This window comes from Pyxicephalus adspersus, chromosome 2 (genome assembly GCF_032062135.1).
Source record: "Pyxicephalus adspersus chromosome 2, UCB_Pads_2.0, whole genome shotgun sequence".
NCBI classification, from domain to species: domain Eukaryota; kingdom Metazoa; phylum Chordata; class Amphibia; order Anura; family Pyxicephalidae; genus Pyxicephalus; species Pyxicephalus adspersus.
In genome coordinates this window covers 113220963-113247370 of record NC_092859.1, presented here as the reverse complement: position 1 = coordinate 113247370, position 26408 = coordinate 113220963, and the positions used below count along the sequence as shown (strand labels likewise).

At 38.0% G+C, this 26408-nt stretch overlaps 2 protein-coding genes across 3 annotated transcripts in view; both read left to right on the top strand.

The window, feature by feature from the left end:
- TSPAN33 (tetraspanin 33) overlaps window positions 1-1396 on the top strand; it is a 28321-nt gene extending 26925 nt beyond the window's left edge. For both annotated transcript variants that reach the window (XM_072401899.1, XM_072401897.1), the window contains exon 8: window positions 439-1396. In XM_072401899.1, coding sequence (XP_072258000.1) covers window positions 439-540 — 102 coding nt within the window. In that variant the 3' untranslated portion in view covers window positions 541-1396. The remainder of the gene's footprint in view (window positions 1-438) is intronic.
- A 20132-nt stretch (window positions 1397-21528) lies between these two features.
- Window positions 21529-26408, top strand: part of SMO (smoothened, frizzled class receptor) — a 27913-nt gene continuing 23033 nt past the window's right edge. Inside the window, exon 1 of the mRNA XM_072401895.1 lies at window positions 21529-22525. Coding sequence (XP_072257996.1) covers window positions 22279-22525 — 247 coding nt within the window. The 5' untranslated portion in view covers window positions 21529-22278. The remainder of the gene's footprint in view (window positions 22526-26408) is intronic.

The following is a 26408-nucleotide window of genomic DNA, read 5'->3' as shown; positions in this document are numbered from 1 at the left end:
TGAGGAAAGATCAAGGAGAAGGAGCAGGGAAAAGTTGCCTTGAGACTTAGCTCTGATGAGGTCATTGGCCACTTTAGTAAGGGCTGTTTTAGTGGAAAGAGAAGCTCTAAAACCAGACTGGGGAGGGGCAGGGAGAGAGTTGGTGCTCAGGTAATCGGTGAATCTTTTGTAAACAAGGCGTTCAAGAAGTTTGGAGACATATGGGAGAAGGGAGAAAGGACGGTAGTTAGAGGGCATATCATACTTTTATTTTTGTGACTGTATTATGCCCAGTAATTGCTTCTATTGCAGTAAAACTGAGTATTTTCCTTGATATCATTTATTATAGGGAATGTGTGAAATTTTCTTATGTTAGTCCAAAAAATAACTTCAGTAAATGTAAGACTAACATCTGTTCTTTAATATTTTAATAACATTTTTTTCTTTTCTTTTCCAAAGCTGGTTGGAATTCTCCTTTCTCAGGTCTTGATTAACCAGATAAAAGACCAAGTAAAACTTCAGAGATATAACCAGCAGCACCGGTCAGACCCATGGTATTGACAAAAGGCCAAACGAGAGCGGGCAACACTGCTATAGGCAAGAATCACTCTTCCAGGAGCAAGGAAGAGGCACCAAGGAATCTGTCACAGGTCTGTCCTCGGATGCTCAGCGCAAAAATCCAGAACACTGACCTTACAAAAAGATTTGGTTCAGCCATACTCTAGAAATAACTGCTGCTTTTTGCTGAAGTATTATGTACTCTCAAGGACATGAATTTATTTTTGAAGGTCAAAATGGAAAAATGCAAAGCCAGAATGGTATTAGAGTTGCTTTTTTAGCTTAAATATATTTATGCCAGAGTTTTACAAAGTAAGAGAATAACATAAAATGTTTGCTTTGAAAACTTTTATAGTATTGGTGGATCCAGTACAGCAATAGGATGGCATTAAATACTCTCTCTGAAAACACAGTTCTTATGTAAGGGCTTAACCGCCCATATGCAGGTAGATTTAGAAGTAAGTTCTCGTCCAGATTATCATATTGTACGGTACCAGCCATTTCAGTCGACCTCAGACTGCTGTGACTTTCTTCTTACACATTGAAAGGATTTGTTCCTACTTTCCCAGGCAGAAGTGATTGCTATGATAGGTTTCTATCAGTGACCCTTTTCACAATCAATCTCTCTGTATCCCATATGTTGACCAAAAATTGCTAAATATGCTCAGACCATTTGCGTATTTATCAAAAATAACATAGACTTGACAAATCCTATGTTTCTGCAGGGCAGTTACTAGATTTGTCTTACAGAAATCCTTATATTTATTGTCTAAATAGAATGTGGGGAAAATGGCCCTGCAATGGTAAAGCTGGATCCTGCAGTGTGATATATTATGCAATAAAACCTTTATTACAGTCAGCAGTTTGCTTCACTTCATTTAAACCTGGTTATCTGCTACCAAACTATAAAATACAATGCTGAATATGCACAGCTACAAGTACACAGCTGAGGTCACTATTCTGATGCTCTATTTGTGTGAATTAATTCTATCAGCTAGAATTAATGGAGCACAAACATTCCTAGAAATGTAATAGAGTGGAGTTCAGTGAAAGTAGACTCAGAACACAAATGTCCAGCTTCTCTTGTGTGTTGCTTTCTACAAGACAATTTATTACAGGGTGACCACATCTAATCAAATAACCATTCTGGGTAGTCATATGTACTGTCAACTTTCAAACCTCTATATGGTTCTTTAGTATATAATATCAAATGTGATTTACCATACCATAGAAATGAAAATGTGAACATATTTTACTTACATGGGTTTATTCAGCAGAACAGTGCCAACAGAAGTGTAAGCAATAGCTTCTATGAATCAATCAGAAATCAGCTTACCTGCTCTAACCTGCTGTAAGAATATTTGTGATTAGCTGGTTTGTGTTGCTGTAATTGTTTTTTTGGATTGTTTCACAATATAAAGCTGGATTCAAGCCAACCAGCTAAATACATATAATAAATACATATAAGGGGCCTGTTTTACTTGCTTAAGGGTTTGTAGTTCTGTCCATCCAGTTCTGAGATTTGCATATAGTTTGAGGACTCACTTTGTGCAAAGCTATGATACACCAGGACATCAGACACAGAGAGCAATGTCTGATATTCCAAATTGTGTGTTGTACTGTCTCAAGCATTTCTGTCCATTCAGTGTAATGATGGGGTTATCATCACAATGGATAGCCATGCAAGTGGCTGTGCAGTGTGGCATAACAAACACCAATACACTTTATTATAGTGAGAAAGAAGTGTAAGTGTATCTAAACCCACAAAGGAAAAAAAGAAAAAATGTGATATAATTAAGTTTATCAATCCCCAGATGTGATGGCTGCCTTCGTTTACTTTTTTCCTTTTCTCCTGGTGATCCTGCTAACAATACACTCCAATGTTCCAGAGTGACAGTTCTTAATATACTGTATCTGTGGAGGAGCAGTGGTATTAACCCAGGCAGCTCTCTTGATTTGGACTACGAACAACGATTCCTGTCCTCATCTAAATTCTTCATTACAGGGAGGGTATTTTAGATGAAAATTGAAAACACTGATAAAATTCTTTGAGAAATCTGTTCCACGCACATGAAGTTGGAAGGACACTAAATGAACAAGTATTTCTATATTCTTGCAGAATATGTACTTAGACTGAAAAAAAGAAACTGATCCAGACAGTAAATCTTAGAACTGGTAAGCTGAAATGTAATACATATTTGTTCTTGAATTTAAACATGTTCTAAGAATTTATATTCAGGTACTCATCCTGTTTTTGCTATTATGCTATAAATATTTGAGTATTGACTTTATTTAGAACTAAATAGTGTGGTGTCTGATCATAGGATAAATATATTTCCCTGTGCATACAATCCTAATAGGCTTACAAATCATACCTGAATTATCTAGTGTTTTACTGACATTTTCCTTCTTAGTGGTAAAATATTTTCCCCCATTTCTGGTGCTCTGGTAATAATGAAATCAGAACAAGATGGGAAGGGGGGTATTAGCTTAGCAGTACTTTGGGTGTAAAAATTACTTGACCCCACCCCACCCCCCATGGTCATTGTAGGGCTGTGGGATAACCCTCGGGCATTTACACTGGCCACTTGGTTGCCAAATTCTGATTGTATTATGTACTTAGCATTGAATTTTAAGCTATGACGAAGACATATCCAGCACAAGCTTACCAGGAAGACAGCCAAAATAATTCCAAGCTGTACAATTTATTTTCCTGCCAAGAAAGCTTGGTGGTGTCAGCTTGATTAGGAGACTGTGCTTAAACGTTGTAATAAATAGTGTTAAATAGTAGCACCAGCCAACCAGATCTTGCACTAATCTGCTTGAAAAACATAAAATCTTGTCAATTCAGCTCCTAAACAGTTACCAAGTGATAAGGGTAAGTAACTTACTGTATGCCGTCATTATGCAGTGTAAGTAAATGTTGTAATAAGGAATAAATAATAGGTAAAGATTTACAAAAACAGGAACATCCATATAATGTAACATTGTTAGCAGTTACTGTATGTGTTTTATAATTCAGAAGGTTTTCAATTGCCATGTCTGTCTCTTCTTCATCACCCTGTCAATCCATTCCAGGGCACCATCTTCTTGATTTGAAGATTTTCACTATAAATGTGAGATCACAAGCATTACTTATCAATGCCCTGCTTCCATGAAGCCTGTACTTGTCTGGGTAGAGTATTGATAATCATGTAATTTGTAATAAGTTTGAGTCAGTATTTTTTATGTCATAGTGGTGATTTGCTAACAGTTCAAAATTTTTTACATTTTTACTTTACTTTTACATTTAAATTGAAAATGTAGACTGCTGTGTCATTGTATGTGGTCATTGTATGTCAAAGATGTAGTACAAGAACAAAAATCATTAAAGGCAGTTTATATATTTTACTACAAGCCATTGTTCTTTGCATAGTGTTATTATTTTTTTATTGTTGTTGGTCCATATACCTTTAATAGGTAAAATAAACACTAGGAACATCCCAACATGTTTCCATTGAATATTCCTTAAAAACTATAATTTGGCTGTTCTTAGGGCATTTTCTAGGGAAAAAATCAATGGTTCCTCTTAAAGCACCTTTAAGAGATAGTATTTACAAATATTATACCACAATGTTAAGAAGAAAAACACTACAGATAACTAAACATCTGCAAATAAGAAATGTCAACACTCATTGATTACCAGGCATCGGTCAAACATTCCCTTTATCATGGAATGGTGCCCTCTAAAAAGTGACAGCTTACAATACAATAACATGGTCAGTAGGAAGAATGCCTCTTACATTGCTCACCACTGGGAAAAATATCAGCCTTACAGATAGCCAAAAAGATCAATTATATCAATATAACTGACCTGAGAGGCACAAATTGCTCCCCCCTAGCAACTTCAGGAGGTACTCTAGGTTTCCAATGAACCCTGATTGAGGTATACTGCTCTATGATACTATTTATCTCTAAGTCCTATGATTGTCACCGTAAGTGTCAAGTCGCCATAAACCATCATAACCCTTCCTCTGCACTTATATCCCAATAAATCTTGTAATCCTTTCCAACTTGCACATTGTGTTTCCTGTCTTCTAGAAGGAGAAATTCAGCTGTGCACTTGCTGCAGTGCTGGTGATTGAAATGAGTAGACCCTATGGCCCTCACCAAGGTGCTTAGGTGCAATCACAATTAATGCAACCTGAGATTCAGGCTTTCTGGAGCACCCTTAGGTTCCTTCTTTTGGGTTGTATAATGCCTGTGAAAGAAACTTGTGGAAAGTTCCAAAAGTGTGCATCATTAATAAAAAAAAAATCATATCACCTTGAGTTCAAAACTTCTGCAGTACTTTTCTCCAAACTCTAGAGGGCACTCTCTTCCCATGTACAGGCAATCTGCAGTTCCTCAAAGGTTCATGTTCTGCTCTCCAAAGTTTGATGCTTAAGGTGTAAATGTTAACAAGTGAGTCACTGCATAGAGACATGGCAAATGTGCTGGCACTGGCAGTAGAAACTCAGGGCAGGGCAGGACAAGTTTACTTTCTTCTAATTAATACATTTTTTTTCTGTCTGTTCATGAGTGGAATGAATTCAAAGCAATTCGTTCTTTTCTTTGTAAAAATGAATTCTAATGAAAAGTGATCAACTCATGCATGAGTGAATGATGGTGAAACACTTGCCTGGCAATGTAAAACATTTATGTTTTTTACATACAGGACCAATCGGTGTAAAAACTAAAGACAAACAAAAAGTAATGACTTGCCTTAAATAATATTAAATCATAAATAAAAAATATTCTATGTTTACCCTACAAAGTTTTTGTTTTTTTAGTTATAGATAGTGGGAAGGGATTAAAACCTTTGCCATGTTCCTGGCTGGTGGAAAGTTTGTTACACCAGGACAGGAAGTGAAGAAAACTCTTTAACAACAATACAGACAGAAGTAAAATGTTTTTGTTAAGTAGGGGAATACTGGAACCTCTGTCAGCTTTTATTGTTATCTGTTTTTCTGTTGCAGGAGGTTAGGGCTGACGCTGCCAGGCAAAATAGTAAGTGCCTTTGTGTTTTAACTTGCTGCTCATAGCAATCTACAAAGATGGTTCAACTACCCCTATTCAAATGCATCTATTTCTAAGCCACACAAATTACTCCAGGTTCTGGATTTTGTGGGTTAGGAGAAATCTACCTCTGCTATCACCATGCCATGCCACTAGGAAAGAGTATGGTGGTTGTTTCCAAAACAGGGTAAGTTTTGTACCACCATCACAACATTTGTAATGGCCATGCATAACCTGTACTATACCTTCCATTGCCACTCTCCTAAAAAGCCAGTGACCAGGAAACCCCTTCCAGCCATAATAATTTGCCCTGTGGACCCCCTATTTACCCTGCTGTCTTCTCCTTTCCCCCATCGTAATCCTGGCCTGTTTATTACACTTGTCGTGGTCTCTGCTATCATCCTTGATCCGGCTCTGCTGACTATTGTGATATTAGGGTCATATATATTTTAGTTAATAGCATTATGACATCATAGTATCAGACTGATTCTATAGGCTGCCATAACCAATATTGCAGGCATTGTAGATATTGTGATTTCCTAGGTAGTATGTGACATCATCTTTACTGTGCTCTCATTCTTTATTGTTATGTCACAGTCAAAATGATCATGCTAAAGTAGATCATATACAATAGCAACTTTTCTTGTAACTTTTTAACTCTTCTAGTATGTCAATAATATCATGTAAGATATGATGTTAGAATTCTGAAGTCGGGGCAGCTGTTGCAATACCCAGCTGATGTAATACCCAGTACTGCAACACCCAGCCAATATTATGATGCCACAGTAGGCGTAATGCTGAAAACATAAAATCTTTATTTCAGATGGGATTATTTGGAAATGTAGGTATAATTTAATAAAACTGATGTGTCTGATAAGCTAAATAAAGGGTTTTCACATAATGGGCATGTGTATTTGAAGCCACACTGGAGTGTCCATTCCCAAAATCACTCATATACAAATAGGTCTCCCATCTAATTTATATTTAAATTGCTTGGTAACATCCTCATGATCGAATGTGTATACTTTTGTATCCAGCTAGATCATTTGCATTATTAATAAATGAGAAAAGAGATGTGAAATCCAGACACCTGTATTTGTGACATAAGATATATTGTTATACAATGTATAGTCTTAGGCTGACTTCAGACTAGCAGTTTTTGTAACTGGTTTTAAGTGTTTTTACCATAAAAAGCATAACATTGAACCAAATGGGTCAGTTCATGATCTTTCATTTGTTTTTTGAAACAAATTTTGTGCCTGATTTTTTTAAAGACTTAGGAAGATAGTCTATCATGGGAGAATCTGGGTGATCTGGCAAACCTGGAATGGATCGGGTCTAGGACTAAAAACATTTGCCAACTAAGAGCAATGATTTTTGAGAAATCCATTTCAAGTTTGGTGGATTACACAGGTTCACTCATGATAATTTATCTTCTCCAGCATCAGACCCTATGGCCCTTATTTAATAAAGTTCTCCAAGGCTGGAGAGAATACACTTTAACCAGTGAAGCTGGGTAATCCAGCAAACCTGTAATGGATTTCCTAAAGGTCAAGCTATTTGTTAGCAAATGTTTTCAATCCTGGATCAGATCCATTCCAGATTTGCTGGATCACCCATCTTCACTGATGAAAGTGTATTCTCTCCAGCCTTGGAGAACTTTAATAAATCAGGGCCTATATGTCCAGGGGCATTTTGCTCCCCCTACTGTCTCCATAAAGTTGAATTGGTGCTGCTTGAAAATGCTTAAAAATGCTTGGGTGCTACAGGCAGTTACAAGATCTTTAAAGTAGTGAAGTTCGGGGCAGGGTCCTCTCCTCCTGTATCACTGTCTGTATTAGTCTGTCATTTGCAATCCCTATTTAATGTACAGCGCTGCATAATATGTTGGCGCTATATAAATCCTGTTTATTAATAATAATAATAATAATAATAATAAAGTGTGAGTATGGTGGTCTCATATTCTATTCTTCACAAAAGAGGAAAATCCAGTCTCTTAATATTATTATTATCCAGTATTTTTATAGCACCAACATATTATGCAGCACTTTACAGTCCATAGTCTTGTCCCTCAAAGGGGCTCACATTCTAATGTCTCTTATAGCTTTTCTCATATGTTTCCAGAAAGTTCATCAAATTATGTGCAAATTACAATGCCCATGGCAGCTGCTCTGAATGATCATATATCAAGCTCATATATCTAGAGAAATGTAAATGTAATGCATTATTATATATTCATGATTTAAAAGGAAGGGAACTGTAGTTCCAATATGAGAATCAACGAGCAGCCTTGTTATGCCTGTCCCTTCTGCATTAAAGTACCTGTTTTATTATTTTAATTTTTAGCTATTTTTCTGCATTAAATATTTTAGTACATTAAATATAAATGGGTGCTTATTACAACTTTCAGATACAGACATGGCACAAAAGAATACAATGCTGTGCCAAAACCATACAGCAAGGTTAATTGGCTTCCCCCCAAAATTGACCTTAGACTGTGTTAATGACATATGAATATGGTAGGGACATTGGATTGTGAGACCCTTTGAGGGACAGCTAGTGACATGGCTATTGTTATTGTACAGCGCTGCGTAATATGTTGGTGCTATATAAAAACTGTAGTAATAATAATAATAATAACACTGTGTACAGATAATCAGGGCAGTTCCATTGATGATAGAATAAAAAAAAGCAGAGTGGGAGAATATTACAAAACCTCATTATAATTTCTGCTTCAGCATCTCTGTAAAAAGTTCAAGCAGTCCAGTAAATGTTAGCAGTTGCACATATTTTGTTATGTTTACATCAATGTTTTCCATCTCTCAGGAAAACTCTGTGTACCTGGTGCTAGGATACACTAATCTGTACTAATACAAGGCACTTTTTCAGCAGGCCCACACTCCTGCTCGCCTTGATGAATTCCTCGCATTCTTGCTGTTTGTGAGGGTGAAAGTCAGCCCAAAGTGAATTTCTTTAGAGCTGGCAGCTTGGGGTAACATGGGTGTTTTTTTTCCTTTTTGGTCTTTTGGCTTCTTTCTGCCCTGCTTGCTCCAAACATAGAGGATTAGTAGCTGAGGCAGGAGAAGCAGAAGAGTGTGTGTGGTCTGCTGTACATCTCTTCCCTGCACCTCCTCCTGCCTCACAGGTCCTGCGCCCACCCTCACTGCTCAACAGGGTTTAACTCCCTGCTCACTGACAGACATTCACATTTCAAGCACGCTGCTCTGGTCTAATATTTCCATTTAATCCTATCATTAGTGACTGATTATTTTCGGATAGTGTTAGCAATTCTTGGTGATTTTTGTAAAAAAAAAAAAGGTAGGGCTCAAAGCTGAAACTTATTTTAAAAAAAGTCAGCTTCTTTATTGCTAAAGTCTAAATCTTTAATTGCACATGTGCAGCTCCATGCATGAGCCCCTCCTATTGTGTGCTACTTCCATTGTGCGCTACTGTCATTGTTTGTGTCTGTCTGTCATTTGCAACCCCTAGTTATTGTACAGCGCTGCTGTTGGTGCTATATAAAGACAGTTTATTATTAAGCATATTAGGCCGCTGGAAAAGAAAGAACTCTAAAGAGCATTAACAGAAGTTACATTATTCCAGCCTGGCCAATCCAGATGGCCAAAGATCCTGAACCCAGAAGAGGACCAGCAGTGCAATGAGGAGAGGTCGGTTTAGTTTAAAAAAAAGCAAGCAGGCAGGTAAGTTTATTTTATTGCAGAAAAGACATAACCTATCTAATACATAACTAATACATTCTCTGTCTCTTCTAAAATAAGATAAATAAATAAAAAATAAAGAACCTGTCTGCTTGCAGTTTTTTGTAAGTATAACCAATTGACCAGGAACAAACATGCAGTAGAAGAAAGTCTGGTGCTTGAGAAAACTCAGAATTCCTAATTGCAATGCATTAGCGAGTCAGTAGCCATTCAGCAATGGCAGCCTATACAATTCTCCCAGTGCAAGTTTCCTGGTCCAGGGCACAGCAGAGATATGTCAGGAGGATGCAGAAGATCATGGACAGCAGCATGTAGTGTTATACGAATAATTACACTGACCAGCATGCTTTGCTGCCAGCTCTGCAGGTGAAAGACACCGGAGGCATTATACCAGGTGGAACTATGGGACAGATACACTAACTGAGGGTGACATAATAAGAGGGAACACTAATTGAGAACCATACCAGGGGACACTATATGAGGGGACATTAACGGAGGGCATTCCACCAGGGACAATAGAGTTCAGGGTAACTAAGCATGCTATAACAAAGGGGACTATGGGGGGCATCAACAGCACCATAACAAGTGGCACTATAAAAGGGGGTACCATAGGAGGAAAAAGAGGACACCATAACAGAGGACACTATAGGGAGGTGGACACAATGTTTCTAGGTAATCATGCACATTTTCTCTATGGTACACAGTGGCATACCTCCCAACTGTCTCTGATTTATAGAGACTTTCACATTTTCCCCCTCAGGTGTCCTTCTTTTTAGGTGGATATATACACATAATATATAAAAATGTATGTTTAACCATTGCAGTATTTATAGTAAACCGTTCACCCAGCCTCTGAATCATTTTTTTTTTTATGGAAACCACATAGATGCCACTAAAACTTTTGCTGATTTAACCAATCTTTTTTTCATAATAGATTGTAGAGGAGAGAGTCGAGTTAGCGGAATACCAGAGAGGAGGAGGTTACAGTAGTCCTGATGATAAGAACGTGTACAAGGAGTTTAGTGGTCTCTGGGGACAGGTAGGGTAGGGGCAGATTTTGGAGATGTTGCATAGGTGAAATTGACAGGACCTGGAAATGTTCTGAATATGGGGGGTAAATGAGAGGGCAGAGCAGAGTCAAAGGTGACGCCAAGACAACGTGCCTGAGGGGAGGGCCGAATAACAGTGTTGTTAACAGTTAGAAATATGTCAGGGGGAGATTTGGAATTTGAGGGGGGATGATGATGAGTTCTGTTTTATCCAGGTTGAATTTAAGGAATCAGTCAGACATCCATGATGAGATGGCTGACAGGCAGCATGAGACCTTATCCAGGACTGAGGGAGACAGGTCAGGGGTGGACAGATAGATTTGAGTGTCATCAGCATACAGATGGTACTGTAAGCCAAAAGGGGGATATGAGACTACCGAGAGAGGAGGTGTACAGAGAAAAGAGGACCGGTCCAAGAACTGACCCTTGGGGAACACCAACAGGGAGGAGAGTGGGCGAGGAGGAGTTACCATTGAAAGAAACTTGAAAGGAGCGGTCAGACAGATAGAAAGCAAACCAAGAGAGAGCAGTGTCACTGATACCAATGGAGCGCATGATTTGTATTAGAAGGGGGTGATCAACAGTGTCAAAAGCAGAGGAAAGATCAAGGAGAAGGAGGAGGGAAAAGTTGCCTTGAGACTTAGCTCTGATGAGGTCATTGGCCACTTTAGTAAGGGCTGTTTCAGTGGAATGGGCAGCTCTAAAACCAGACTGGAGAGGGTCAATGAGAGAGTTGGTGCTCAGGTAAGCGGTGAGTCTTTTGTAGTGCTCAAGGAGTTTGGAGAAGGAACATGGCACAGTTGTTCGAAGGTAGGGAGGGGTCTAATGTGGGTTTCTTCAGGATAGGAGAATTATGGCATATTTGAAAGCGAAGAGGTATATACCAGTAGAAAGGGAGAGGTTGAATGGTTTGGTTAGGGCAGAGGCCAAGGTGGAGGAATGGGCACGGAGTAGATCAGAGGGAGTTGGGTCAACCAGACAGGTGATGGAGGTGATGGGAGAAGAGAGGAAACCTCATCCACAGTAACAGGGCTGAGGGGGTCATTGATCATTTACAGGTGGAAGGGGTTGATATGGTTGGAGTGGCCTGGTGAGCAGAGACATCATGTCTGATTGTGTCAATTTTCTCTCTAAAGTAGGTGGCAATGTCCTGGGCAGTGAAGGTTGTTGTGGGGGGAGCAGGTGTGCGGTTTAGAAGGGGGTAAGTTGTTGAGAAAAGGCTGCGTGGGTTGGAAGCCTGAGAGGAAATCACAGCGGAGAAATAATTTTTCTTGGTGACAGTGAGCTCTGTGTTAAAGTTTTATAGCTTGGCTTTGTAGTCCATGAAGTCAGTGCTGAGGCCAGATTTCCCTCACTTGCACTCAGCTGCATGAACAGTCTTTTGTAGCTGTTTGGTGTGATTGTTGTGCCAGGGACGGGGGTAGCGGAAGGTGTCAGGGTCAACTTTATCCAGGGCCAGAGAACCGAGTGGCAGCTTTATCCGAAGATGTGATTTTAGAGAGGGAGGGGATTAGGGACACAAGGCAGTTTGAGAATAGGTAGTGGTCAAGGTTACAGATATCTCTCTGCCATTGGCCAGGTCTGGGATGTGGCAAAGGGGGGCAAGAGTTCAAAAGGTTGAAGGTGATAAGGTTGTGATCAGAGAGGGGAAATGGCGAGTTGTCAAGGAGGGTGAGGTTGCAGAGTTTGGAAAATACCAGGTCTAAAGTGTGTCCGGCTATGTGTGAAGAGCCGTTTATGTTCTGTGTGAGTCCAAAGGAGGAAGTGATGGAAAGCAGTTTGGCTGAGGAAGGATGGTTGGGCTAATCCACTGCAACATTAAAGTCACCAAGGATGAGGGCGGGCAGGCCATGGGAATTAATGTGTGGGAGCCAAGAGGCAAAGTTATCTAAAAATTGTGATACTGGGCCTCTTTTGAGTGGACTTCAAAAGAGGTGAAAATGAGAGAGGGCAGAGTAGGAAGGACTCTGTATGTGCAGTTGGGTGGGAGAATGAGACCCACGCCACCGCCTACTCTGTTGCCAGGTCTGGGGTTATGTGTAAAATGCAGGCCTCCATAGGAGAGAGCAGCAGCGGAAGAGGAAAGCCAAGTTTCAGTGGGAGCCAGAAAGTTCAGAGATTTAGAAAGGAGAAGGTTGTGTATGGAAGTTAATTTATTGCCATCATATGATCTGGCATTCCATACTGTCAGAGAAAGGGGGTAAGAACTTATGGGTAGGGTGAATAGGGGTGAGGTTAGGAGAAGGGAGTATCTTGCTGAAAGTATAGAAAAGAGGGAAGCTGTGTGGGGGACCAGGTTTGGGTGAGATGTCACCAGAAAGTAGCAGTATAGAAAAAAGGTGTAGGAACACAGACAGGGAAAGCAGGAGAGTGAAGGAGCAGAGAGACGTTGGGCCTGATTTATTAAAGTTTTCCAAGGTTGGAGAGAATACACTTTCATCAGAGAAGCTGGGTAATGCAGCAGACCTGGAATCGATTTCCTAAAAGTTATATACTACAACAATAGAGTTGCCGTTCATGGAGGGTAAAACATTCTGTTCCTCTTTTACTTGGAACCTTCAGCTCTGGTGGGTTTTCTGTGGTGTTCCTGGCACCATCTTCTCATAGCAGTTAACTAAAAGTGTCTCATGCCAGAATTTACCATCCTGCTTTTCAGCTTTGGCCAGAACACACAGCGTTTGCTTTTAAAAACTGTTCTGGGTGTGGTTAGCACATTTAAGATAGTTGTTATTTTAATCTTATTGCAGGAAATTTCCTTGGATGGCTCCAGATGAAGACTCAAAGTGAAAAGACAACTATAAGTACAACTGTATAAAAAGTCTGCCCTGTCCACACAGTTATAAAATGAAAATGTGAGACTTTCCTGAAAGCAATTTTTGGTAGATTGAGCTGTATTCTCATATTGATGATTATTTTCTTTGGAAATAAAAATAAAATATAGTTGTTCACTTTAAAGATAATACTTTATTAGCAAATGCTCTGTAATAAATAATGTAATACTGTAAACCATTGTTTCTTGCCCTTTTAAACATGTGGGGACCCTTAAAATAACACTCAGGTCTTGGGGAACCCCTGCTATAAATATTATATCCACAACTCATAATATATTAGTTTGGTGGTCAGTGGGAGGAATGTATCTTACATCGCTGGCTATTGGGAAAACTGTCACCGTTACAGATAGCCAAAAGATCATTGGTATCTGGTAAACCGACCTGAGAGTCACAACCTGCTGAGTGCTCAAAGAACCCCCAGCAATCTCTGGAGAAAACCTAAAAAAGAACACTGCTCTACACAATTTTTTTTTTTTTACATATGGCCTGAATACATTTTCTTTCTCCTTTTGATCTAGTTTTTTTTTTAGTATTTTCACTATTTGATAAATATAGACTATAGATATTTTTTTAAAAATCAAAATATTCCTATGATATGATGATGGATAGTGTGCAACTATTTTTAGAATGATTCCTTAGCTCCAGCTTTTCGCTTGTACAATAACAATTAGACAGACAGTCAAATCTGGTTGATCTGCCTTTCCCCTGTGATCAATTAGCAGTGTAAATGGCATTGATGATGTTGATATAGTTATTTGACAGCAGATATTTCATTCCACCTGTGTCAGCAGGCTATGGGCTTGTGGGCTTTCAGTTGCATTCTGGTTGCATTTGAGATCTGTATACTTCTTAGTATACTTCTGAGAGAATTTAGAGTGATTTGACCTCCTTCTAAGCTGCTTCAAACTCACAGGTATTGAAACAAGTCCTAATGTGAATAAAATTTCAGTGACACAGTCCCTTTGTTAGATTTATATCTCACTTGGTAGAGTTCCCTTTATTTCTTATCAATACAACAAACAGTGAAAATATTCTGCAAAGTAAGAGAAAATCCAATTTTAGATAATTTTCATTGAAACAAATGTCACCATGTTTCTTGTTGTTGTGACAAACATTACAAGTTTCCCAATCCATATTCTGGTGCACCACAGCAGCTTGGATTAGCATGTTGATTGTATGTACTGCATGAATGTTGTGTATTGCACTCACTGTATAGGATGGAGAACACTGCCATAACTACTTTTTCACCAATGATGAGTATCTTTGATCTTTTAAAGTAGCATTGTCTTAACTTATTGTCCTGCTTTTCCTCAAACACTTAGCAACGAATTTCTAACAAAGTGTTCTTGAAGCTTTCATGTTAGTCCCTAAAATGGTCTCAGTTTCATCAAGAATACTGATGGGAATATAAACAGCAGCAGACAATCTATGGAATGAATCCAAATTGACTTCTTGTGTGTCCTGTTCTAGAACAAATCTCTAGAGGACATCAGTGAGAGGACACACATCATGTTTTGTACACTGCTTAATCATTCCAAATCTCTATACACAGTTTGATTTGCAGCGCTTCAAATTGCACATATACAGCAGTTTGTTATATCTGTGCCTGGATATACTGAACTTATTTTTCTAAAATACAATATTGCTGCATTTATTTTATTTTATTTTTTGCACATATTGCAGTTAAAGAATATTTACAAACACTCATTACATCTCATGTTAATAATTTAAATCTTTATAAATGTGCAGCTTTTAATATTATAATGCCTGATACTTCTGCCACATAGGTCCTTATTAGTTATAGGGTGACAACTGTCTACAAAGGGAGTACTGGGATGTATATAATAATGGAAAATATTTGTTAAAATAATATTTTACTTAAAAAAACATAGCAATTGTTTACAATACTTAAGGATTTAGAAACTAAATACCATCAAGTTAGGTTTTGGCCCAGCTTTATTGTGAAGAAAATCCGAAAAATAATAAGTTGGCTGCAATTATTTTTTTTAGGTCCAGTTTAAGACGTTGGCCATTCTGTACTATGAGATTGAGCCCCGGGTTTAGCTCTACTCTTTTTTGCCATTAAGCTTTGGTACTTGTCATTGAAAATGATGGAGCTGGAGTATACAGAAATATCCTTGGCATTTGACAGATGAACAACAAGGGTTGCTATCAATAGGTATTTAATGTACAGCTCTGCGTAATATGTTGGCGCTATATAAATCCTGTTTAAAATTATTATTAATAATAATAATAATAATAATAATAGGTATGGGAATTATCTTCAACTGAAAGAGAACTTTGGGTCTATTTGTAAAGATTAGACTAAACGTCTTGTCATGTATTTTTTTTTTTTTTTGTAGCACAGATCTTAAAGTGGTCACTATGTAGTACAATACACAGCTGGCCAACAATCCTATAAACATTGCTGTATTTCTGTAAACAGTTACTGTATAAGGGATTCTAAGGAAGCGGTCAATCACTGGGACCCCAGCAGCAATCTGGGTGAAGCACGCACAGTGTGGCTTCTTGACTCTGCTCATATATCAATATGTATAATCACACAAACACTGTCTATTCAGTATTTCATGATTTTTTTTTGCAGTCTTTGATACATTTTTTAAAACTGCAGTTCTCAGTATACTCTGTCAGCCAAAATGATATGATTCATGTTATATCATGAAGTACTAAAACATCTCAGGAACTGCGGCAAAATCTGTCACTTTTCATTACGGGATAGCATGGCATTGTACAGCACAGCAGAGGCATTTACTGGAAGAATTTGTATGGCTGTACTGTTGTACTGCTCCTTCTGACATTATACAGCTGTTGAATCTCTTCTGTTTTGACAGTGTTTTATGTTATACTGTATACCAGCTACAAGCATGTGCAGGTGGGTATGTTTTTTTACTCCATATAAGTCGGTGGACTGTTAGAATGTGGCAGGAATCTTTGTGAAAGCTGAGCTGGCACATTTCCAAGCAACTGGAGCAATGGGGCCCCCTAAGTGTCCCTTTATTTTTAATATTTACTGAATAATTTACTGGCCCTGCTGATCATTACCTTATGTCTAATTTAAAAATGATCAAATATGAAGCAATTAGACAATCAGGCAACACTAAACCCAGTTATGGTTATGATGAATATATTTCCACATGCAAATATGGTCAGCTTTGATATTGATATGATAAAGTTAGTTTAAATAGGATATTTGTAGTAATTACCCAATGATCTTAGAGTTCATTGGGTAATTACTACAACAGTCATTTTCTACATTCTACAAACCCTTCTGTTACATCTAATACAGTGTGACTGATTGGCTTCAGTTGTGTCACCAGCTTTCTTTAATTAGGAATAGTAGACACAAGGGGCCTGATTTAATAAAGCTCTACAAGGTTGGAGGATTCACTTTCAAGTGAATATGGGTGATCCAGCAAACCTGAAATGGTTCTGGTCCAGGATTCAAAACATTTGCTAGCAAATAGCAAACCACTTTATAGAAATATATTACAGGTTTGCTGGATCACGCAGCCTCACTGATGAAAGTGTATTCTCTCCAGCCTCGGAGAGCTTTAATAAATCAGGCCCAAGGTATGGTGCACGAGACACAAAGTATTTTACTTCAGTCAAATCTACAGCCATTTTTGTCATTTGTTCCCAATGGAAGATTACACCTAACTTCCTGTTCTGTTGGCAAGTGTAAAATTTTGGATTTCTCCTCACTTTCTGTCTAGATGACAATGGCCACAAAATCAAATGCAGAAGATGGCAGTACTGTGGCTTAGAGGTTGGCACTCTGGCCTTTGCAGCAGTTGGTCCTAGGTTTGAAACTCGTTCAGGGCACTATCTGCATGGAGTTTGCAAGTTCTCCCCATGTTTCCTCGCACATGTTAGGTTAATTGGCTCCCCCTAAATTGACCTTAAACTGTGTTAATGACATAAGACTATGGTAGGGACATTAGATTGTGAGCTCCTTGGAGGGACAGCTAGTGACATATAGGGCTATGTAATAAGACATCCCTATATAAATACTGGATAATACTAAGGGTGAATTTTATTAGCCAGAACAATGACTGCAAAAAAAAAGTTGACAGAAATTTGAATGTTTGATAAATAAAACATACTCTTTGTCAAGGATCAGTAGAGGCCCCTTAAGAGCCCTTTCACAACCATTCATTCTATCAGGATCCTGAACATCAAGGTCCAGAAAAAAAATCAGATGCACAGCAAGGCAACACATGTGTGGCACATGGGCTTGCCCTGCTTACAACACACTTCAAACACACTGTTATGAATGAAGCCCAAGAAAAAAAAATACAAAAAAAGGAATGTGGCGTTTTGTTCTGGCCATGTTGTTTTCATATTCATTGTCTTCTATTGACCCATTATTGTACGCCTCAAGGAGGTTCTGCCCCAAATGCTTCTTGTTCCAATATATATTAGGATTATTATTGTTATTAATATTACTATTATTTATAATAATATTAATAAAAAAATAATACCCAGTATTTATAAAGTAAATGTACACAACAATGCACAAAGAGCAGGCTCACCTAAAGCTGCCTTCCTCCCTTAAAGCAATACACCACTTGCAGCATTGAGTGAAGGAGGGCATGTGGAAAACCTGCAGACTGTGACAGAGGCAAAGACTAGATTATGCTGAATATTTGATTTAGTTTATAGAACTATGATTTACTACAATCCTACAAAATATTCCATAATTACTGTTCTATGAGAGCTGACTTACACAAACCTAAAGGATCACATTAATATACACAGAGAGAAATTTGTCTTCCTACATCCGATTTGCTGTAAATACACAGCAATCAGCAATTAGATAGGACTATGCAACATACAACATATGGTAAACATACGATACACAACATAAGGTAAAGAGTGCAGGGGACAGGTCTATACAACACATCACACAACATATTGTGTGTTGCAGTCAGAACAATGCAATACAGAACATGGTGTACATTGTGCAGCAGTAAGGGGTATGTGTCATAGTGTCTATTACATTGCTGGTAAATAAAGGGAGAAAAACATGTCCCAGTGCAGGGAAAACAGGGCCTGTTGCCACCAGAAGGGTTTGCCCTGGCATCAGTGCTCCTTAGGAAAAATACCTATCATAGGTAGGCATTGAAAAGAAAAAAGCCAGATGCTGGAGTCTGCTTTAGGAAGAATAGGACAACAATAATGTATAGCAAGGGGTAGGGGCAATTTAGTGCTGAAAGTGGTTTGGAGAAATATATAGTGCCCAACAAAGAGTGAATGGAAGAATAGTGCTCAGCAAGCCAGTGGGGAAAGTAACAGTACTCATAGAACACTAGGTGAAATAATTGTTAAAGTTGAACATGCGTCCCTCTTGATGGAACAGAGATTTCTTGCTATAGATGGAGATTTTTATTGACGTGTGAGAACAACGAAATATGGCTATTGTCTTGATTTTTTTCAGAATAGATGGTGGTATTTATACAAAGTAAAGTAAGTGGTACAGAAAAGTAATTAAAGGTTGGAGTGATAAATGAAACAATGTATGGCCCTGATATCCTGGGAATCTCTTCTCTTAAATAACACTTAGACAAAAAAAAAAAAAAGAAACTCAAAGCAGTTGTTTAATTCTTCACAGTAAAGTCAGATTTCTTGATATATTTCTCATGGATGGTTCTGCTACAAAATGGAGGCTACAGACAAGATGGAGGGATGAAATAATTTTCCTTCTCAAGTGTCAAACTACATTTGAACATCTGGTAGAACAATGTTCAGTTGGTCACAAGCCTGAACCCAGAGATCCCGCTGGGGCAATTTTGAAAACAAAAGGTATAAATAGAAAAGTCAGTTTTGGTATGGGGTAAAAGTGTGTGGTATATGTTATGATTAATTCTTATATAAATCGTAAGGTCTACATCACAATGGCGCCTGAAAGAGACCTGGGGAAGCGTAATGGTGCCCAAAACAGGTGGGGGAGAAAATTATTGCCGGGGGGGTGCTTGGATTGGGGTAATTTAGGGCCTAGTAAGAGGTGTTGGGTTCAGTTGGGACATTAGCGCTTATTCTCAATAGGGCAGATGATGGAGTTAGTAGAAAACACCTCACCCTAAAATTTGTGTCCTACTGCTTCTCTGACTTAACAGAAGGTCTATTGAGAAGTACCAGGTCCCAATATTTACCATAAAAATGTATTTGTGGTAAAATTGAGGGACTTTTAAGGTACTGAACAACTAATAAGCAATTTTTTCAAATACATTAGTTAATGCATACTGGATGACAGGGGTGACCTATTAGCTGCATATGATGCCAGATAAAGCAACTTTGCAAGTCAAAAAATATCAATAAAATAAAGTATTATTACAATAATGATATTTAGTTGTCACAAATATTTTTAAAACATAAAATTTGGAACATATTTTTGTGATGGCAATTTGAAGGGTATTATGAATGTTGCTATTGAAAGTGCAGTGTATTGAGGTAGGCCTGCTTCATATCTGCATGATCACGCATTAAGGGGGCTTACATTTCACTTTGTCATATTTGTTTTTTATATTGCATATATGATATAAAAAAACTTTGTGAAATATTATCAGACATCAATAGGCCTGGATTAACAGGCTCATAGCTAAAATGTAAAATTGACTCTGGTCCATATGGGTATACAGGTGTAAGAGCTGATTTGGGTAACACATATTACATTGTAGTTTTCTGCTGTTCATCAAGCGTGCACACTTTTGATGCTAGATATATTTTGCATTAACTTAACACTGTCTCATTTTCTATAATAATAGCTGTGATGATATAGACCAATATCTCCTGATTCTATTTATAAGGGCTGTAGTGATAGGATAAGACTTAGCAGGATGTGCTTTTAGATTTAGGTTTTTTATATTCTATGTTTGGGATCCTGGATCCGGAATAAAATGGATTAGCATTGTCAGCTATGAGGCCTTCTATAGAGAGATTTGTGCCTTTCCAAATGTCCAATCAGCGTAATTTACCACAGGCAGATTTCAATCAAGGTGCACAAACATCCCAGCAGTAATTAAAAGAAACAGGAGTAACCCAAGATAAATTTTAAGTGTTCTTGCAAAAGATCTAAAAACTTGTAAATGTTTATATTTCAGTTTTTTTTTCTTTTAATAAATCTAAAAATTGTCTTAAACTATGTTTTTACTTTGTCATTATGATGTACTGAGCGTAGATTAAAGAAAAAAATGAAACAATTGTGTCATCAGGCTGCAACATAACAAAATTGTAAAAGGGGTCTGGATCCTTTCTGAAGCCTCTGTATATATTGTTACATTTCATTACTTTGCTGTGTTCTTTACAATAAAGTAGCCTAAACAATGAATTTATGTAAATAAAACTTATGAGATTATGTCATTACTTAATTATCTTAAAAATGCTATCTTCCTGGCTGTCATGCTGATTATTTAGTTTCTCTACTTGGTAGAAAAATACAGATGAGCAGAGCAGCATTGCTGAACGATACATTAATGAGAAATTCACACAAACATTTGAAGAAACTGACATTTCTGGGGGAATACATCCATACAGGGCAATATATACTGAAAATGGGGCTGCCATTGCTGAATTAAAAATTCTAGTTACCTGGCTTTTGGTTTCATCCAAAGGTGTCAGTACTGACCTGTAAGTATGGAGATCAAGAATTCTTCAGACTTTATTAAGGGCACAGCCTTACATGCTCTGCTTCTGTGAATGGATGTACATTTACATTGTATATTACTATGCACTGCCTACCCACCGCAGCACTCTAAAAATAAGACTAGAGCTAATTTTAGGTGCTACCAGAACATAATACAGAGTATTGTCCAACAGTGCAGCTCTAGGCACCAAGTGCATGCATTGAGGAATGGGAATGGATGGCACTGCAAAGCACAATGCGTTTCCATTATGCATGTATGTGAATTGGCCCTTGCATGCTTGGAGTGAGCTCCTTTAAAGGAACAGTTTGTGATATGAGTAAAGTTCTGCGTAATAGGTTGGTGTTATATAAATACAAGTTAAGACTAATGTCAGTGACTCCGGCTATTGTGGCCAGACAGACACAAAACTAGCGTTTTCAGAAAGAAGTCAACACTGGAAGCACATTTTTTCTCAGCCCAGGTTTCCTTTAATAATGAAACAAATATTTTGTTCCAAACAGAAAGCGCTGGATATTCCAATTTAGCAAACTAGTCCCCATGAGATGTCCCAGCATGACTCTCCCAAGCTAAGATGACTGTAGAGATGATGCTGTGATCAGCACATTGTCCTGCCAATCACCACCTTCCCCCTTGTCTCAGATTTTGGGGAGGGGAAATGGGAAAGTTTTTTTCCTGCTCCTTACATCAGGCACATTCCATTAGCCCAGGCACTGCTCTTTTAAGCTGAACTATAAGAAGAAGATTACATTTAGATGAATCCTATCTACAGAGGGAATCTAGTCCTTGTGCCACCTGTAGGATTTCAGGACATGTATATTTGTAGTGAGAGCAAACCCTGGAGGAACATGTCTCCTCTTTGTGTGTTGGGGAAGGGGGGATGGAGTGCACAGAGCCCCTTTCATTCCTAGCTTGTGCTTAGGGAGCCTTTATTAGGACAATTCATGAATCTGCAAGCAGGAAGATCCCAACATCTGCCCTGGGAGAGAGGTGAGCACAGAACCTGTTGTGTCTAAGGGGTGAAAAGACACACTTTCCAAAGTGTGATATAAAGAGAGATGCAAAGCTAGGGAGGCTGGGAGTGCAGGAGGAGGAGGAGGGGAGGCTGGGATCCCATAGCCTGGATCAGATTACATTCTTCCACTCCTCTCAACAAATCCCTTTCCTGCAAGTTTTCTGGAAGAGAAAAGTCAACTGTTTGCAGCGATTCGATGCATGCCTGGCCCCTGGACGTGCCTGAACATTGGAGCCCATAGCTGCCTCCTGCAGGACTTTCCTTTGGATTTTGGGATTCTTTGGAGGGAATGAAGGAAGAAACAGATTGCAAAACTGGGCTAAACCAGCACCCATCCTATTGAGAGGACAAAGCTGTGTGGGCTTTGGGGCCATTTGTGCTTTGTGTCCATCTTGAAGATAGTTTTCCTCCTCCCTCAACCTTTCAAACATGTCCTTCTCCTCCTGGATCTGCTGGATTGTGGGCATCTGCTATTGCTTCTTTATGTCTGCTTCAGGAGAAATTCACTTTAATGAATCCCTATACATGGATAAGTGCAAGAAGACCACCACTTGTGAATCCCTGAAATACAACATTTGCCTTGGATCTCCTTTACCATATTCCTTTACTTCTACTCTCTTGGCTGAGGATTCCTTTTCTCAGGAAGAAGTTCATGATAAACTTTTGCTTTGGTCTGGTATGTATGTGCTGCTGGCAATCTGTTTTGTGATGGTCAATAGTGTTGTCAAACTCTGACCACCCACCATTACCTGCACATGTTGTCATATAACCAAGCTAACAAAGTGCTTTGTTTTCAATCTGTTTTATATTGAAAGAAACACATGGTAAGTATTGTAATGTATACTATGTATTTGTTGTTACAATTTTACAGTATTCTTACTAGAGCTAATTTACTAAAGGAGCAGATAATGTGCACTGTGGGCATTGAAAATGATCATAACAATCATGTACCAGGGTAAAAAAGATGAATGACCCAATATTGTAAAAATGAAGTGAACATATTGACATCTTATTCATGGGCTCCTGCTAAGTTTTAAAAAAAGTAAAAGCCCACTATTTCTTTAGTTAGTATACAAACATTTGCAGTACACATTATCAACTTGTTAGGCAAGAAATGTTTAATAATATTGTTCTGCAGTTAGGGGAGTGTATACAGCTTGTTATAAATAATATTATGACATTGTAATGATGATCAGATCCCTTACTATGTTACCACATTGTCATTGTTTGAGTCAGATTTCCCACCAGGTACTTGAAAGCACATTCCCCATGGCCTACACATTTTAGGGCCTACCAATAGAGTAAAGTATTAAAGAGCAGAAAAGTTATAGGAAAAATGAATATAATGCAAATTACTTGCAGATAAAACATCTATACTTCAGTACATAGACATGGATCTGGAAATGTTTGCTGTTCCAAAAGTTACTTTTGGTCCAAATTAGGAGTAATGCAAAGAAGAGTTAAAGACTGTTTACTATTTTATTCTACATTTTGATGTTGGGATCAGTATGGGTTTGCCACAGTCTAACAACTTAACCACATTAAAATCCTTAATGAAGTAGATAAATAAAAATGATATAGCCCTCTAATGAAACTGGTATTTTGGAACCAGATAACGTCATCATGTTCTTGTTACACCCACGTCATGACCAGGATACTCTCTGCCCTAACAGATCCCTTCATTTTATGTTGTATCAGTCTGGAAGTTTTACAAGTGTCTAATATAGTGTTATATGTGCACTATGGAAATGTGTGAGTTTTACATATTTTTTTAAGTTTGGGATATTTTACTTATGAAGTATTTTTTTTTTTTTGTTTTGTCTACCCTGTCAAAGAGGTAACAAATTAGGTGTCCTCACACTCTCTTGATCATCACAAGTTTATACACACAACCTCCATTTTAATCTTCCAGTAGTGGATACAAGGAAACCATAAGCATTCTTTAATCTTCAAATCATGAGGTGCTGCTGTTCAATAGGTAGTTGCACAATGGTGTGTTTTTACTTTTTAGGTGTTGTTTGATCATCGGTGAATCTTTTTTAGGCACTATGTACTTTGTTTTTTCTTGTACATAAAGAGGAGAACTATTGTTTGTTGATATGATTACTATTTATTACCATAGCTCTTTGTTTTTCTTCTGTTTTTTTTTTTTTTTTTTTTTTTTTTTTTAAGTATACAAAGTAGCAGCTTATATATCCTCTTCAGAAATAGGTGTAATGTATGTTTTACATTTATTTTTGCTAATGTCAAATCCTTTCCTATATCTGTGGCACCACACTTGTCCAAGCTACTTAATGAAAACAATTTTAGGCCTAGTTTAAAAAAATATTTATTTTGATTTGGTGTTGCCAGCAATCAGAATGTGTTTGTTTTGTAATAATATTATTAATAAACAGTATAATACCAACGTATTACACAGCGCTGTGTATTAAATAGGCATTGCAAATGACAGACAGATTCAGTGACACAGGAGGAGGAGAGGGCCCTGCCCAGAAGAGCTTGCAATCTAGGTTTATTTTGTATAACTCCATTGTTAGTCCGCACATGTGTAACAAATGTTAGCCTTTATTTAAATAATGCCTTTTCATGAATTTTGTAGTAAAGTATATGAAAAAGGCAACATTTTTTTTTAACTTGGATACAGTAGTGTTTCGTACATTCTTTTCGTCTTGTGAAAATCTCTGTATATTGGTCCCTCGACAACATTCATTAATCCATTGTAGTAAATTGATGAACAATCGACGTACACTCATGAAAGATTATTCCAGGGACAATCATTTGTACTGGGGTTAAGGGAAAATTAAAATTGTAATGGCCCATTATGGAGACCCCCCTTCACTTTCTGTCTTGTAGACTATTTCGGTTCTGGTGGCATCTTAAACATTTTGATTTACTCTCTGTTTCAGTCCTTTTGACACTGTTGATCAAAATAATAAAAGAGAACAATTCATAATGACAAGCACAGGGGTTCTAACCTCTCACCACTCAAAATGTTTTGTCACTCAATATAAATTAGTGTTTTAATATCCAATATGCGATGCTTATTGTGAACCAGACCGCATGGCATCACTGGCTTGTCTGTAAACACTGCATTTACTGCTGCCTGGCAGTTATATTGATGTATGACCCGCCATACTTTGAGTCAGAACGTGTCATCTTGCATATTTGTTACAAATCCGTGACTCAAAATATTGGTACCAGAGGATGAGCATGACTGCCAAGCCACTAGCATTTCCAGACACAAAGTGCAAACAGGGTAGCCTCCAGTTTCTTTCACTTATAAAAGCACAGCATGATATTTGCATACTAGAACCCAGAAGTGCAGGCAACAAATATCCATCACAAAAACAAAATTACATAAATACCAGGTACCGTTTGCAGTTCAATCGTAAGCACATGTAAAGTACAAATGCAACCTTCAAACAATTAACCAATGGGTTTTTTTCAAATTTTTTTCCCACAACATCCTTTTTTGATCATTTGCAGCTGGAACATGCTTTGTAATGCAGTGTATTTTGGTAACATGTGTACTGAAATACATTGTGGTGCCATTCCTTTTTACATGCAGCATCTTTTTAAATGACATCCCAATGCATTGTTGCTCTGATGAATTTGTGTTGCTGCTCATTGCAGCACACTCCTATGCGTTGTGGTGTGCTGAATTTAAAAACAAAAAATCTTGCATTCTGTTATTGTGCATTGAGAGTCCATTTACAATGCAAAATTATAAAGTAAGCAAGTTGTGTAGCAGTTCCTCATAATTTTGTGCTTTATGGTTACCCAAGAAGTTCTTGACAACCATGACATAGCTGTGCCAGGCAGAAGCTTCAGTATCAGTCATGTAACTTTTGAAATTTGAATCCTTTATCAGTTTCTGATTCTGGGGTCCATCAAATATTCCTGCTTGTAATTTTTCAGTACTCAATCCAGGGAAGAATCTACAAATGTATTTGAAGCAATCATCGTCCTTGTTCAGAGCTCCAACAAATTGCGTCATTAATCCCAACTTTATGTGTAATGGGGGGAGAATGTTTTTTTTTTTTTTCTTTGTCAACCATTGGCTCGTTAATGATGTTCGCTGCACCTTTTTTCATGTTTTCCCTTGGAGGCCATGTCACTTTTTTCCAGTGATCCTGCTTTGCTCTACTATCCCACAAGCAGATGAAACATGGGTACTTTGTGTATCCACTTTCCTGTCCAAGTAGGAAGTTCACTATTTTTAAATCAACACATATGGACCAGTGGTGTTCATGATAGCAAAGCTTTTGTCCATTTCGATATTTTCATATTCCACTTTAAGTTTTGTTGAGTGACCAATTGGAATTGACGCATAGCAGTTGCCATTATGCAGTAAAACAGATTTCAAACTTCGAATGGAATTGTCTATGAAAAGCTGCCGGTCTTCTGCTCGGTATTCTGGTGCTCCCATATGGGCTAGTAGTCCAGGAATGTTACAACAGTGCACAAAGTCTCCATCTTCACTGAAATATGGTAGGAGTGTCACCTCTTTTGTCCTATAAACTGCTATTTTAACTTCTGGTCTCAGACAGTTTTTTTTT